The sequence below is a fragment of the Mytilus trossulus genome, chromosome 2, assembly GCF_036588685.1.
Source record: "Mytilus trossulus isolate FHL-02 chromosome 2, PNRI_Mtr1.1.1.hap1, whole genome shotgun sequence".
In the NCBI taxonomy this organism is placed as follows: Eukaryota; Metazoa; Mollusca; class Bivalvia; order Mytilida; family Mytilidae; genus Mytilus; species Mytilus trossulus.
In genome coordinates, this window is record NC_086374.1 from 62,679,147 (window position 1) to 62,695,676 (window position 16,530).

General features: G+C 31.9%; 1 protein-coding gene across 1 annotated transcript; it reads left to right on the forward strand.

Moving 5' to 3' along the window:
• Positions 1 to 247: 247 nt before the first annotated feature.
• Positions 248 to 12,195, forward strand: LOC134705307 (uncharacterized). Its single transcript, XM_063564051.1, has 4 exons — positions 248 to 622; positions 7,656 to 7,792; positions 9,908 to 10,053; positions 11,993 to 12,195. Exons 1-4 carry the CDS (start codon positions 292 to 294, stop codon positions 12,000 to 12,002), a joined length of 624 nt encoding a protein of 207 aa, XP_063420121.1. The 5' UTR covers positions 248 to 291; the 3' UTR covers positions 12,003 to 12,195.
• The last annotated feature ends 4,335 nt before the right edge of the window (positions 12,196 to 16,530 follow it).

The window sequence follows — 16,530 nt, forward strand, 5'->3', positions numbered from 1 at the left end:
CCAATATGCCCCAACATACCCTAATATACCCCAATATACCTCAAAAAACAGTTTCCACATAATAGTATTGAATAATAACATTATTTTCATTATTTTATGCATTTTCATGTTATTTTAACAACAATAATACTTTATTTTATAAATATGATAAATTTTAAATCACTTTTTGTCATTGAAACTTGTTCCGTTCTTGTCAGCCGCTTACGATCACAATAACAAGTAAGTCAACCAATGCATGCTATTCATTCAAATGCATCATGAGTAGCTTCACTATAGTTGTCAAGTTATCAAATGATTATTCATTGGCATTTAGGAGCTAACAAAATGTCTGTAATACATCTAATAGTTTATTCGCTATTACTTATAATCTCTGTATGTTATGGATACACATCAAACAAAAACACAATGAAGTTTGAAACGGACAATGACAGAAGAGTTGTACCAAATGCATTATCAACTATCATCAAAAGAGTACCTTTTGTAGCTTGCGCCAGTTTATGTTCATTGAATGAATATTGTTGCTTATCAAGTTGTGATAAGACCTACAAACAATGTCAACTTGTACATGAATGCAACTCGGAGATTCAGCCATGGCAAAATGGAATTGTCATTAGAAAAAAAAGTAAGTCGGAGACCTATTCAGAATGCCCAGTCTTATTGCATTGTGACCCATACCTTTCAGTTACAAGTGTTTTAATTTTCCATCACTAGATGTCATTGAAACGTTGTTGGTGACGATGACAGTGTCGATTTTTGGAAGTGATAAATAATAAATTTCCGCTGTTAACTTGTGATTCATTATCATTAATTACAACACGCATTCAAAACAATCTCCAAATGGAAATAAAAGTTCATTTTTCTGCTTTAAAAGACATTTAAGTTTTGATATTCTCAAATATGTAATGTGTTTGTTACAATCCTTTGGTCTAGAGTGTAGTTGATCTTGACAAAATTCCGACACAACGTCGTTACACTATATATATATGATGACAGACCACGAACAAATATTCTACTGTTGTTGAATATGTGGAAAAGGTTGAAGAAATGGGTGTTCTACGGTGACATTTTGTCTTACGTGAAAAAAAATTAATACAAAACAAATAGGATGATATTGTACAGCGAATAGGTAACGTAAGCAAATCTTCATAATGTTATAATGATTAAAACTAGCATTCTACATGTCGAACCTATTTTAAGACATTATCTGTTCTATTGGAAATAAATTCAATTTGACGTATTCTCTTATTACGGTTATTATGAAACATTTTGCATATATAATTATTTAAGGAATGACTGTAATATTTTTTCTGTCTATGAAGAAATAACATAAAAAATGTTGTGCACAATGAATAAAGTGCGTAACGGGTTAATTAACAGTGTGCACCACATTTTTTATGTTATTTCGAATAAACAGGAAAACTATAACAGTCATTTCTTATAATTTAATTCAAAATTCCATTTTAAACCGTTGAAAACCATGAAAAAAAGTTGATGACGTTACGGTCACATGACTTAATTATATCTATGGGCTGATAACAAAATAACGTCAGCCAATCAGAACACGTGTTACATCCAAAATTAAATTATAAGGCGATATCGAAATATAAAACAAATGTACAGGCCTAAACTGTATAAGTGTTTATAACTTGATCTATTTGAACATGTTTGAAACCAAACTACAAGAAAACATATTCAGGCTGACCTGATTATATGCGACCGGACGAAACACCAATACGTTTCATTGATTGCGAAAATCAAGCCAAAGCCGTGCGAGAAAAATATATGAATATATCATGGTATGACTATACAAAAAAGATTTATGGAAAATTATGCATACTCTGAAACGTAGCTTTATGATGAGTCATTATATTAATCTTAAGTTGTTTGCTAATTTTGCTAATATTGATCGATTATTTGTCGTTTAACGCCAATTTTCACACCATTGGCTGAGGAAGTCGGAGTGTTCGGACACTATCTACATTCTGCTAGATAACTGACAATCCTTGTCAATAAAAAAGAATTGAGTCAAGCGCACGCACCTGCTATGTACGGGGTTCAAACTTACAGCTTCAATGTTGACATGATACTGAGTGTATCATGATATAAAGACTATCAAGAAAATGACAGTTTTGAAATGATGATGCCACGTTATTGTATAGTATCTTTACCTTTGAATGAATTTCATTGAAATGCTCATACGTATTGATATAAAATTACAGGGTGGTTTGATCTTCAATGAGATGATTATGCACCAGATACCAACTGAAGTTAATATTACTAAGTGGTCATTGTAATATGATTAAATTTGATTTTTGTGTCTCATAGACATATGCATTTAACCTTTTGTACTTACTTGCCCAATAGATAACGGGTGAAATAAATTGGCTCCTCTTTTTGTATGGCTTTTTGTCAGATATTCAGATTCTTTTGACTTTTTTTTTGTTCATTTAATGCAAATACACATTTTGCCCGTGAACCCTTACTTTAGTTCTCATAATTTTATAACAAATAGTTTTAAAAGTCATTTTTGAAGATCTTATATAATCTTTGCTGTTGTTTTTCATAGCTTATTATAAAATATGGTAACGATATTAAATTAATGAGAAATCTAGAAAATAATTTTGCGCCATAATTTTTAATGGCTTATTTTTGGAGCACAAGAAAACGAATCCTTAATTATTCTGCTATTTTAGTTACAGTATCTATATATTATCAATCTATAGCAGTCTTTTGAAAAGCTTGTTAATTTAAAAGAGATTAGCGAACATCTTTCAGTCATGCATTGATTTCCAACCGTATTTACCGACCAAAGAAAATTTTATGTCTGACATTACAAAATATATAGAGCCCAATACACATACCAAGCCTAAGAGCCTTACGATTACTGTTTAAAAAGTATGGACATGCATTGCTTAGATATGTTCCGCCTATTCTTAATAGTTGCATACACATTGTGATCTTTTAAGAATATTAATAGCAAAAAGATTGAAATACATTTTGTAGAGTTTTTTTGGGGGTTATTTTGTTTATTTTTAGTTTAAACATATTTATTTATAGTGGATTGGGAAACAAGTTTTACAACTTATATTAATCCCTTTCCACTTTGCGGATGCGAGTGCTGTTTTGTAGCGGCATTAGCCTACTCTTTTTCGAAATCTACAAGGGTGTCTTTAACGTGCAAGAGATATGGCTCTCTCTTAACACGGGCCAGTCATTTAATCGTTTCCGTCCGACGGACTATCATCGTTTCATCAAGACCATACTCGCAAATGGTGTCAAGGGAGAGCCAAAAATTGAGTTCCTGAAATTTTCATCCCAAACGGGAATCGAACCAGGAACCTTTGTGTTAGTAGTCCGATGCACTAACCACTACACCACGGCTCTCTTTATTTTTGACATAAAGACAGAAAACAATCAACCAGGACTACACACATGTGCTGTTTTAAGTATGAACTTGAAGATACATTTATATTACTTCTACTTTAAAAAGAAAGACATAAAACAAAACTAGAATTTTCGTACCAGTTATGACATACTGAAATCACCTAGGACAGATTGTAATGGCAACCAGTTTTTATCTATATTTTCTTTTTGTGTTGGCCATAAGAAATTCACCATATGTTGGTCAATTTATAGAGTTTAGTTCTGTAATCCTTAGCAGATTTACCGTTTTTCTGACTTCTTTCTGACTTGTTTTTAATCAATATGTAGTTCGTTTGGACTTAATTCCTCACAAGTCAAAATGTTCTTGCTCTCCACAGAATCTCCCATTACGACGTCACGAAAAAGGGTGACTATGCCTATTGACGTAACATAGAAAGAACACATCTTTTTGTAGATCATTGAAAAGAAATGATTGAATTTGCTGCATATAATCTGAAATCATTAAAGAAACAAATTCTTCCACACAATCTTCATTCTCTTTCATTTTTGCATTTGAAATATCGTTGCACACTAATTGCAGAATCTATATTAATCTTGATTATTTGTCTAAGATATATATTTGTATATACTCTCCATCATTTAATTTTGGTTGCATAATAATTAAGAAAAAAGAACAAGAGGAAGAAGATGTATGGTTTATGTCAGTGAACTGGCAAACCAACATCGCTTCCTACATAGTCTAGACATTAAATATTTGATTGAAAATTGAAAGTCCAAATTGAAATTGATAATTGAATTTTAAATGGCTTTGCATATATTTTGCTGTATTCATTTAATGCATTGTGTATATGTCTTCAAGGTTCTGAATTATTCATTTCCATCGATACCGTAGCTGAAACCTAGGAGTGAGTTGAAATTATCATGTATAAATGATATGTTGTAATAAATAAAGAATGGAGTGGAGAACACCAGCCATGTGATCTATTCGAACTCACAACACCAGTATTGATAGGCTGGTGATATGGTTTCTATACTAAAAGGCCTGGTATCTATGATGAGTTTATTTACAACCACTGGGTCGATGCCACTGCTGGTGGAGATTAATTTCCTCGAGGGTATCAAAACCCCAGTAGTCAGCACTTTTTGTGCTGACATGAATTGTCATTGATATGGTTATATTTATAAATTTACTGTTTACAAATTTTTGAATTTTTTTTAAAACTAAGGCTCTTCTACCTCAGGCATAGATTACCTTAGCTGTAACTGGCAATTTTTTTAGGAATGTTGGTCCTCAATGCTCTTCAACTTCGTACTTTATTTGGCCTTTTTTACTTTTTTGGATTCGACCGTCACTGATGAGTCTTTTGTAGAGGAAACGCGCGTGTGGAGTGTATACTCAATTTAGCCCTGGTATCTATGATGAGTTTATTCTACTAAAACCCCATACGATAATTAAGTGACGCTTATTATCATTAGTTTGGGTTTTGATACGTATTCGACTTCTGGTGAAGATGATAAAACAGCAAATTGTATGTTCTTCTCAATTTGTAAAGGTAGCACAGACTAAGTTTTCTCATTGATTAATCGGTCATGATATTTAATATTTAAAAAAAAAAGGCGAAACATCCAAAAATGACTTATTTATCACAAACTGATTAACAAATATCCTTGTTGAAGTCAGATTACATCTGTTGCTGGAGTAACTAACTACTGTTAATTTTTTTTAAGGATCAATGACTAATCGTTGTGGTCATATTTATTGGCAATGATGTGAGCACGGGGGGGGGGGGGGGTAACTTTCTATTATTGGGTATACGGGGATGTGCCAAAATATGGGTCATAATTTTGCTAGATTTTATATAAAAATGACCCTCCTTTTAAAAGACATCCTATATTAAAATACATTTACGTTTGATAACTGTATATTGATTTAGGGTATGATCTACATATCATATATAAATATGCTATTGAGAATCTTCTATTATTAAAATATATGTGCACAAAACGATGTCAATTCATATATAAAAACTTAAGGGTAGCTGGTATATTTATGAATTATGAGTGATGATGACTTAGTGCTTATATAAGCATGAGTCATATTTTAAATATTGTATATATAAGTAAAGGTCATTCTTTCTTACCCTACCATAAAAATATCGAAGTACCCCCCCCCCCCCCTTTTCGATGTGAGTACAGTACACTTATGACATAGCGTTTTTGATTGTAACATAGTTCCCAGTTCATTTAAATTTTGTCTTTCTATCTTAAACCAAATACGACATCATGCATCATGTTTGATATCAATGGAGAACAGAAGTAATCAATACATTAACATATATAATTTGCTCGTGCTGTCGAGATTAGTGTCTTATTTTGTTGTGCTACATTTCCAATGACATCATATGCATTTATAAAATGGAGATCTGGTGTATTTTTCAGAAAGTTAACCTCAATATTAACTTTTGGTGTTCGTTTTGAAAATATTATCTTTGTCATACAATATTATAGGGCTTGAATAGAATAATTGTTAAATTGCGCTCTAATGGAGTAAAATTGATCCCTTGTATGTAATTACAACCACTAAGTCGATACTCTTTGTTGGTGGCCTCTATGTTTCCAAAGGAATCACTAGTACATTAACCATTTATTTTTCTTTTCTTTTTTTATTTTATTTATGCGCATATTGTTTGATACATGCTTTTGGAAATATTTTTAAAAAATGGAATAAATCTCCTTCTCACAAAATATGATGCGTTGTCCTACTTTTCCTATACTTCAGTTTGTTTTTGGTTCATTAGCACTTTAACTGTTTTATATGGGTTTAGGATGTTTTGATATTTATGTCACATCACCTATTTATGTAAAGGTATTGAAGGTTGAAATTTAAATCTGGTTTATTAATTAAGATTGGTACCAGTTATGATATTTCAGCGCTCAATCATATAATACATTTGTAGGTTTGTATGTCCATTGCAACGGTGAGGGAATTAAAAAAATTGAATACAACACGTTTAACAATTTCTTGCGTCCGAAGCGCTTTTCTGGATTTACCTTCATCAGGAACGCTCAAAGCCAAACATTTGAAATCCGAAGATGTATAAGTACCAAAACCGTTGAAGAGCTATATGTCAAAAATACCTAAAATAAACAGCCTAATCCATCTAAAGCCAACTTTGCCTGAGGGAGTCGAAACCTTAGTTTCTTTGTAATTTCAAAATTTATGAACGACCAATTTGAGTAAAGTTTGTTTAAACATGTCAGTACCGAAGTTCTGACTACTGAGCTGATGTTACCCTCGGGGACTGATAGTCCACCAGCAGAGGTATCGACACATTGGTGAAAAAACAAATGAAAAAAACACGTTTGATAATTTCTTGCGTCCGAAGCGCTTTTCTGGATTTACCTTCACCATTAAATGTTGTGACGAACCGAACGCATGTTCCAAAATTTGTTTCCGTTTTCTAATTTTTGATTACCTCGATTAATTGTTACGAAGCTTATACACAATGTTCATCACCACACAACACAGAACAAATTTAAATTTTGTTCGAATCACTTTTATTATTCAAAAGTATTACTAGTACTCCGATCCAAATGGAGAAATCTTGATTTTTGCGTTTCCGTTCTGTAAATCAATGTTATTCAACTTTTGAACAATGCTTATTACCACAAAACTCGGTTTTTAGTTTGAATTGTACCTCAGAAATGTTCCTTTATAACGTTATACTAAAGCGGGGTATCATTTTGTGGTCCAAAAATACAATGTCATCTTCTATATATTTACTATAAATCAAATTATTTTCGCGTTTAGCCCTTATTTACCCATTTTGCTGCAATTGTCATATCTGATTGATATAATTAAGTACTGAAAAATCCAATTTGACATGTTTGCGACGATTTATATTCGCGTTCATTTTCTATTCGCGAAAATCACGAACTCTCCGAAATTTGTTAATATACAGTAATAGAGAGAATCGGCCGGAGTAACCAAAGAGACATTTGCTAATAAAAATGACAACCATATTCAATTAAACTCAGTGTTTAAAAAATTATTTCCAAAAGTGGTTGACGAACTCACAAACTCAGTGATCACATACTAGTAATCGCTGTTGTGTTCAACGACCACTCAACAAGCATTGTTCAACTGGTAATAGGTTTTATGTTTTGTCTGTTTATGTTAAATCAGCATTTTAGACAAGAATTTTGAAATATAGCCTTGTTTATTGAACTATTAGTATTAACGTCTTACGGGTATTTTTATTTATTTATAGGATATGTAGGATGTTATACAGACTATTGTCCAAATCATAGACGGATACTGGGTGACAAGGCTATGGTTAGGATATCTGACCTAAGCTCTGAAAAATGTAACATATTATGTCAAGGTTACCGATATTTTGGAATTGAGGTCAGTTCTCACACAAATTATTAAGCATACATGATCTATATTTATGGTGAGTTAAAACAAGATCAAATACTTAAGTCAAACCTCGTTGTGTCGAAATCGGTTGTGCCTATAACTGGTATGATTCAGAGTAATTGCTCGCGTTCAGCAAAATTTCCATTCAATAAATAAAATTAAAATCCGATGTTTTTCCTAATAATTTTTATAAGTGATTACAGTTGTATAAATTTATATAGGAGGATGTGGTATGAGTGTCAATGGGACAACTCTCCATCCAGTTCACAATTTATAAAAGTAAACCATTATGGGTCAATGCACGGTCTTCAACACGGATTCTTTGCTCACACCGAACAGCAAGTTATAAAGGGCTCCAAAAAAACTAGTCTAATACCATTCAAACGGGAAACGTATTTGTAGGTATAACACTTAATTAAATGTAAAGCAGACGACCCTCATCAGTGAGCTTTTAGGATTTATTATGTTCCAATAAGGGATCCAATAATTTATTGTCATTTGATTTTTCGGTGGTAAAGATTTATGATGTACCAAGATATAAAGAGCTTGAATACAAACCATAGATTATAATATCAGAAAATATTTAGCATACCTAGTTTACACAAAACTCACACCGTATGTAATGCATCTAAAATTTAAAATGACAATCTTGACTTCGGATAGTGAATTTATTCGAATACTTTACTTTCGTTCGATTTATCTATGGCGAATAGGAAGCACTCTTGAATAAATAATTGACATTGGCTGCATTACATGTGTAAAGGATCTAATCTGTTCGACCCATCAAGTACAAAATTAGCTTGAAAGTCGACCGGTCGACTGTTAGCGGTATGAGTACCTCTTGATAATCCTGGTTTTATATTTATGTACAAATTTATTGTTGTTCATTTCAGATACTTTATGTATGAGTCCTCAGGTTTTCGTCGTTATATGCTTATTGCGACTATAAAATGTTAAGGAAGTATTCATATTTATATAAAAGCTCCACTGATCTTTTAATTTTACTATTTTCTACACCCGAATGAATACATAAAGGAAAACATATATAAAAAGATTTTTGTGTGGTTAGAACAAATGCATATTTTTTAACATTAATTAGACGTAATGCACTTTTTATTTTCAAACTAGTTCTGACATTCTTCATAGTAAAGGAACGAGTTTCAGCATTGTTTCAAGGAAAGTCATGACTCACACTGAAAAAAAAACAGTTGACATTGTAAAAGTGTTTTTACATATTAAACTTCCCACAGGCAAACATTTTCGCGAGATTTATATTTTTTAAGCAGAAAAATAAAACTGCACAAACTTTATTGATACTTATGTTTTCAAGTAACATTGGTTTTTCAAAAAATATTTTGAATTAATTCATCCAGAATATCTGTAACCGTATATGATACGGCCAGATTATTTGTTGACATCTTAATTGTAGCCAGATTATTTATATATATCTACGAGTTCCAACTATAAAATCACATGGTTGATCCCTTAATAATATGATGCTTATTTTCTTTCAAATTTTAATAATTCAAATATCGAATCAAATGTTTCAAAGAGCTTTCATTTGCTTGATGTAGCATTCAATGTATTGTGCTTTGCGCACACTGTTTATTATTGTACTATATCAATAGTTCCCTTTTCCTCGATAACCGAACCAACTATGTTAAGAAAGGACACCATAACTCCATAAAATAAGAAAATTTTAGAACAAAATTTAAATTTACAACCATAAATAACTAGACAGGACTCTGCAAAATAAAATAAAAAACGATGCGTACAAAAAAGAAATCTGTAGAATATGAGGTTATTGTCAATATATTTGCCAAGACAAAATTTACAAATCACGAACTGTGAACAAAGTATAGATCATTTGATTATAATGAAAGAATACATTAGTGCAATGAACAATTCAGAGAATGGAGCAAATATTTGATACTGTATAAGTAGAATTAAAATCAAAATAAGATTGAATGAAAGTCATTACATTCAGGACTGAAACGGGAAAGAAGACAAAAAGAAAGTTTTGAATAATTGATGTGTTGATGTTTAGTTGGTAAGAAAATTTCATAACAAATCAAACGAGTCATGCGTTTTTTTATTATGTAGAATTCTCATGAATGCTTCTGTGGAAACAATATGGACACGATAACATTTCCAAAAACACCAGAAAGGGAATGCAACATGGCATGTACTGGAGACAGGACCCAAATGTGTGGTGGATTTTGCAGAATATCAATATACTATGTATTACGGTATGAGTTAGATTATATTCAGTTCTTTGTGGGGAATCGAGGCCCAATGGGATTTGATTTATAGTAGATGGCCTTTAATTGAAATAATCAAATAAATGAAAGAAGAGGAACATGCAAAACTATTTACATTTTAAAAATTATTAAAAAACAAAAAAAATGGACTGGATACGTGCTTCGTGATGCTAAAATAATGAATTCGTATATAGCCCCCAAAAAAGTTATTTAATACTGTATTTATCTTTTGAAAACACTATACTAACGAATAAACAAGAATTCATTCTGACTGTAGTACGTCAAAAGTGTTCAAATGAAGGTACTACTAAATGTAAGAATTGCGGAACGAAAGGGTTTAATTTAATCTTAATATTGGATAACATATACTGCATACAAGATATTCGACTTTTAAAAAAAATATTTCTAATCAAGTGATGTAAATAAAAAAGAAACACACTGTTATTACAAATTGTTGAATATAACTTTTTTAATAAGAAAATTCATATAATTAGTTATCAAAGGTACCAGGATTATAATTGTATACGCAAGACGCACGCTTCGTCTACATAAGACTCATCGGTGACTCTCAGATCAAAATAGTTATACAGCCAAACCATTAATAAGTTGAAGAGCATTGATTACCCAAAATTCAAAAAAGTTGTGCCTACTACGGCTATGGTAATCTATGACTGAGATTACAAAATCCTTATTCTTTTCATAGTCTTGTAAACAGGAAATATAAAAATGACCAAATAATGTTATCGATGTATGACTTGCATGCAATCAGGTATTGCGTCACACAAAAAACACAGTTAAAAATTCTTTCATTGATACAAATATTTGGTTTTGAAGTTTTGTTTGGCATATTACAAATGTACGACTACATTTCCAATTTTATGTTGATGTTTATAATGACGGAGTCCGTAAATATAGATACGATTCAAGTAAATGCATTAATCATTTGAAGTAACTCATTCTTAAATTTTTGAATTCTTGTCCTTGATTTTTTGCTAATATGCTTAGTCTATATGCCGTATTGTACTTCTGTGCTAAACATTAGGTTTTTGTGATTATAACACAATGTTGACTGCTGTACCTCAATTTGGACATATTTACATATTATGTCTGTTTGTTTTGCTCACATAGTGTTATCAATATAATCGATTTTGATGCGACTGTCATACAAATGTAAGCTACTTATTTCTCCTATTCTTACATCAAGCCACCGATTCAAGCTAAGTACTTCAGCTTCCTCACCCACATGTACAAGTACTTTGGAACAGTTGTTTGGAAATTACTGTTCTAAACTTTGTATTTCATGAAGCATTTCTATTCAGCTGGTTTGAATGGAACGACGCTGGTGATCGTTACAGTAAACAGCTGAAAAACACGCTTGGCGCATATATATATAAGAAGATGTGGTATGAGTGCCAAAGAGACCACTCTCCATCCAAGTCACCATTTGTAAAAGTAAACCATTGTAGTTCAAAATCTTCAACACAGAGCCTTGGCTCACACCAAACATCATGATATAAAGGTCCCCACAAATGACTAGAATAAAACCATTCGAACGAGAAAACCAACGGTCTTACAATGTATCTATATATATAAAAAAAACGAGAAACGAAAATTATATATATGTATATGCCTGGTATCATTGATGATTTTCCAAAACCTTACTGTCTTAACTCAACATTCATATTATATAAACACTATGCACATTTATATTAGATCAATACGGTTTTATTTGTGGAAAGAGGAGTTTAACATATATCATCAATTAATCATCCTACCTTAGAGACATTTCACATTCTAGATATTGTCTTATAATACAAAAAAATATCGTATTCTTGTCGTATCTACCGCTCTTTGTATATTCAAAATGTTTCATTTTAAAGCTATTATTTTAAATATTTCATGCCTTTTATCTTTTTTTTTATTGTAGGAAACAATAGCGATATGTAACCATATGATTATCCACTGCAAAACTATGCTTGTAATTTCAAGAAGAAGAGAAAAAAATACGCATCAACTAACCAATGAATTTTGGATCTATGTAGAAAACGCAATTACGTACTTATTCTTTGTACTTATACATCCCGGCATTGTGTTATTGTTCTATGAACTCGTATTCTTGTCTGTTATATTTGCTAATGTGCTTTGTCTATATGCCTTTTATGTTTCTTAGATACATATATGACGTGACTATGTACTTATTCATCCCGTCATTGTGTTTTTGTGCAATGGTAAACTTGTGTATTCTTGTCTTTCCTTTTTGCTAATATGCTTTGTCTATATGCCTTCTTGTGTTTCTGTGATACATATTTGTTTGAGAAGTTTAGGTAGCTTAAAAACCGGGTTTAATGTCCAACATTTTCTACACAAGAAAATGCCTGTACCAAGTCAGGAGTATGCCAGTTGTTATCCATTCGTTTGATGTGTTTGAGCTTTTAATTTTGCCATTTGATAAGGAACTTTCATTTTTGAATTTTCCTCAGACTTCAGTGTCATTACAGATTTTACTTTTCATTCTTTACTTTAAATTCGATATTTGTTAAGGTACGTTTGGAAAAAAGAGTATATTCACTATATAAACTTAGTAATCTTAGATTATCTAAATTACAAACACTTAATGTGATTGGTCTATTTTAGTACCTTTGATAATTATTTACACCACTGGGTCGATGCTACTGCTGGTGGAAATTTCGTCCCCGAGGGTATCACCAGCCCAGTAGTGAACACTTCGGTGTTGACATGAATATCAATAATGTGGTCATTTTTATAAATTTTCCGTTTACAAAACTATGATTTTTTCGATAAACTAAGGATTTTCTTATCCCAGTCATAGATTACCTTAGCCGTATTTGGCACAACTTTTTGGAAATTTGGATCTTCAATGCTCTTCAACTTTGTACTTGTTTGGCTTTATAAATATTTTGGTATGAGCGTCACTGATGAGTCTTATGTAGACGAAACGTGCATCTGGCGCACTCAATTATAATCCTGTTACCTTTGATAACTATGAGTGTTATCCTTGGACTCCAAGTTAAATATCATTGTGTGTCTATATAAGAGTTCGCATAACTAATATTGCCGTCAAACTTTAGTCAGAAATCACTTAACAGAAGCATTTTTTTTGTAAAATAGAGAATAGAAAATAAGGAGTTTGTCAAAAAGACAACAACCCGACCAAAGAGCACAACAGCCGAAGGCCACCAATGGGTCTTCGATGCAACAAGAAACTCCAGCACCCGGAGCCTTGCTTCAGCTGGCCCCTTAACAAAAATGTATACTAGTTCAGTGCTAATGGACATCATTCTTAACTCCGCAATATACATGAATTTTGGTAAATGAATTAGTTTTCTCGTTTAAATTGTTTTACAATTTGACATTTCAGGGCTTTTTAGAGCTGACTATGCGGTATTGGCTTTGTTTATTGTTGAAAGACGAACGGTGACCTTTAGTTGTTAACTCCTGTGTCTTTCGGATCTTGTGAAGAGTTGTCTCATTTGGCACATCTTTCCTTTTATAAGTAGTTGAACTACTGTATCACTAGCCTGGCAACACCGAGGTTGTGAGTTTTAACCCGCACCTGGCAGGTACATTTAACACAATCCGAATTGACAGTTTTTTAGCCGAAGGTTTGTGGTTCTCCGCAGACTCTTCGAGTTCCTCCCTTAAAACACTGAAGGCCTCGAAAGAGCAGAGTTTTGATAATGCCGTTTAACACTAATCAATCAATCAAATGGCAGCTGGTCACCTATATTCATAATACCAAATCATTTTACAAAATACTCTTTCACTGAACATTTGACCTTTAAGCATTTTGCATAGTTAATTCATTACATGCATTATTTTGTGATGAGGTTACTGTCACATTGTAAATTACTTTCAATAAGCTTTATGTCTGATCTGTGTTATCATTGTACTTTTAACTCTTTGTATTTGAATGAAAATAAAATATATTTTCAACCTAAAATATGTTCGTATGGCATTGCATTACCTTTTGAGAAGATAGCAGTGTAATATATTTGCTTGTTTTACTTTAATTTGTTCTATAAATCTATAAGGATTGATTGATTGTTGATTGATTAACGTCCACTGGTAACTATTTCATAAAATTGAGGACAAGAACACAAATTAACAATAAATATAATAGATATGATTAAGAAATAATTCCTTCATCATGTTCATGTCATGCTCTATGCTCATTTTAACATGGGTAGGCATTATATTTGTCGATATTTTACACTGAGCGTAGGCGAGGTGTAAAATGTGGTCAAATATAATGCATACCCATGTTAAAATGAGCATAGAGCATGACATGAAGGCATTATTTCGATTCTAACGGATCTTGCGCATGCTCGGATGGGAAAGACGTGTTTATATGTCAGGTCGAATCTTTAGTAAAATAATGTGAATAAGCATTTTGTTTTACATTATCCAATGACAGGAAAGAATTAGTAAGTCATGCAAGACTGTTGCCGTTTCCTCCCCGAGGAGTTATGTTTATTACATTTCATATTTGATAAGTTTAAAAACTACAAGCACGGTAAATATATATGTTGTTTGATAAAATTATAAAAAAGAGTTTATGTTAGCTGCTTAAATGTAAATATTTAAAATGATAACGATGGAAATAACGTTAATATAAACAATAAGTCCGTGCGCATGTGTCAAACATATGTTTGTGCTCATTAGAACACGGCATTGTTAACAAAGCGTAATAAGGACGTCATATTAGAATATGTGATAGAAGACGTCCTGGATGATGATCAAAGAAATTAAGAATTCTACTTGGAAACGGGGGGTATTTCTTACAGAGAAAGACATTGAGCCTTGCAACAGTTTATTGACAGACCTCTCATCAAGTTTTCACAAGGGTTCAAAGAGCATGATATTCTCTATTCGAAAAGAAGGTGCCAAATTGGTAAAAACTAAATGTTTTTGATACATCATTAATAAATAAATATATATATAATCAACCGTGGTCTTTTTATGTTCTTACTCTATATACCCTTTTTCATCTTTCCTTTGTATAACGTAAGTGACGTATGTGCATCGATTGGCCAAATAAGGTTCAATTTTTCAGTTTAACCTTAAAAATATGATTGTACCATCTATCTAATATATCAACAATCTAAAGAAAGAAAATGATATTTTATTGAATAACAACATCCAAATAAAGTTTTTTGTCATACTTTTTCCTATTGAGTTTTCTAATATGTTAAATATTTTTTCAATAATATGTTAATTTTTATATTGAATGGAATCATACAATAAGTAATTACATTTTCACAAATATGAGGCATGTTGTGAACTAAAGTCTGAATTCAAACATCAAATTATAATTAACTATTATGTTATGCATGACACAAAACAATGATGATGCTTGTCATCAAATTTCAACGAATGATTTAATACTTATATTATCCTGTTTTCTGAGAATTAAAAGCTGTTATTAATGTTGTTTGTTTAATGTTTCATTTAAGAGTTTAAAGATTCATAAATGCTTCCGCGAATTTCTTTTTTTCAAACCAATGTCCTTTAAAAATCCTAAAAGTCTGTAAAAAGAAAACAACAATGATCCATACATATTGCATTTCAATGTATAAAAACACTTTTAAATAAGTTAACCAATGCATGTGAATCATTTCTAGACATGGTCGCTGAATGTACCATTAGAAGCTTGACTATGGTTGCCAAGTTATCAAATATGTATTAGATTGGTTCATGAATATATCTTAATAGGCATTTAGGAGTTGCCGACATGTCTTTTATAACACTAATAGTTTATTCACTATTCCTTATTATTTCTGCATGTTATGGATACACTTCAAACGAAAACAGAATGTCTTTTGAAACGGATATTGGCAGAAGAGTTATACCAACTGTATTATCAACTAGCACCAGTTTATGTTCATTGTATAACGATTGTTGCTTATCAAGTTATGATAAGACTTACAAACAATGCCGACTTGTAGCCGAATGTAACCCTGATATTGAGTCATGGCAGAATGGAATTGTCATTAGAAAAATGAGTAATTCAGATACCTGTTCATAATTGTTAGTATTTTTTGTCATTGTCAATACCTTTCAGTTATAAACACTTCATGTTTCACATCATTAGTTGTCACTAAAAAGTTGTTGATAACGATGCTAGTGTCTGTTTTTTTTTGGGTTAAAATTGATACATTATATCTCCTAAATTTCGATTCATAATTGATATCCCCGTCACACTAGGCCAACATCGCATTTTTTGTTGTTGGAAACTTGACGATTGTGGTGCAATTATGTCGTTTTACGGTCATGGTGAGTTCTTCATTATAGAGATGAGCATAGCCAACTTTGAACATATTCAAAACCGTCGTTGTGCGGTCGTGCCGGAATAAGGTCGTAGTAGAGGCCAGTGAGAGCACAGTAAGGTCGTAGTAATATCGCAAAGGTCTCTGAGGACCTTCAGAGGAAAGGCGAAAGGGCGGT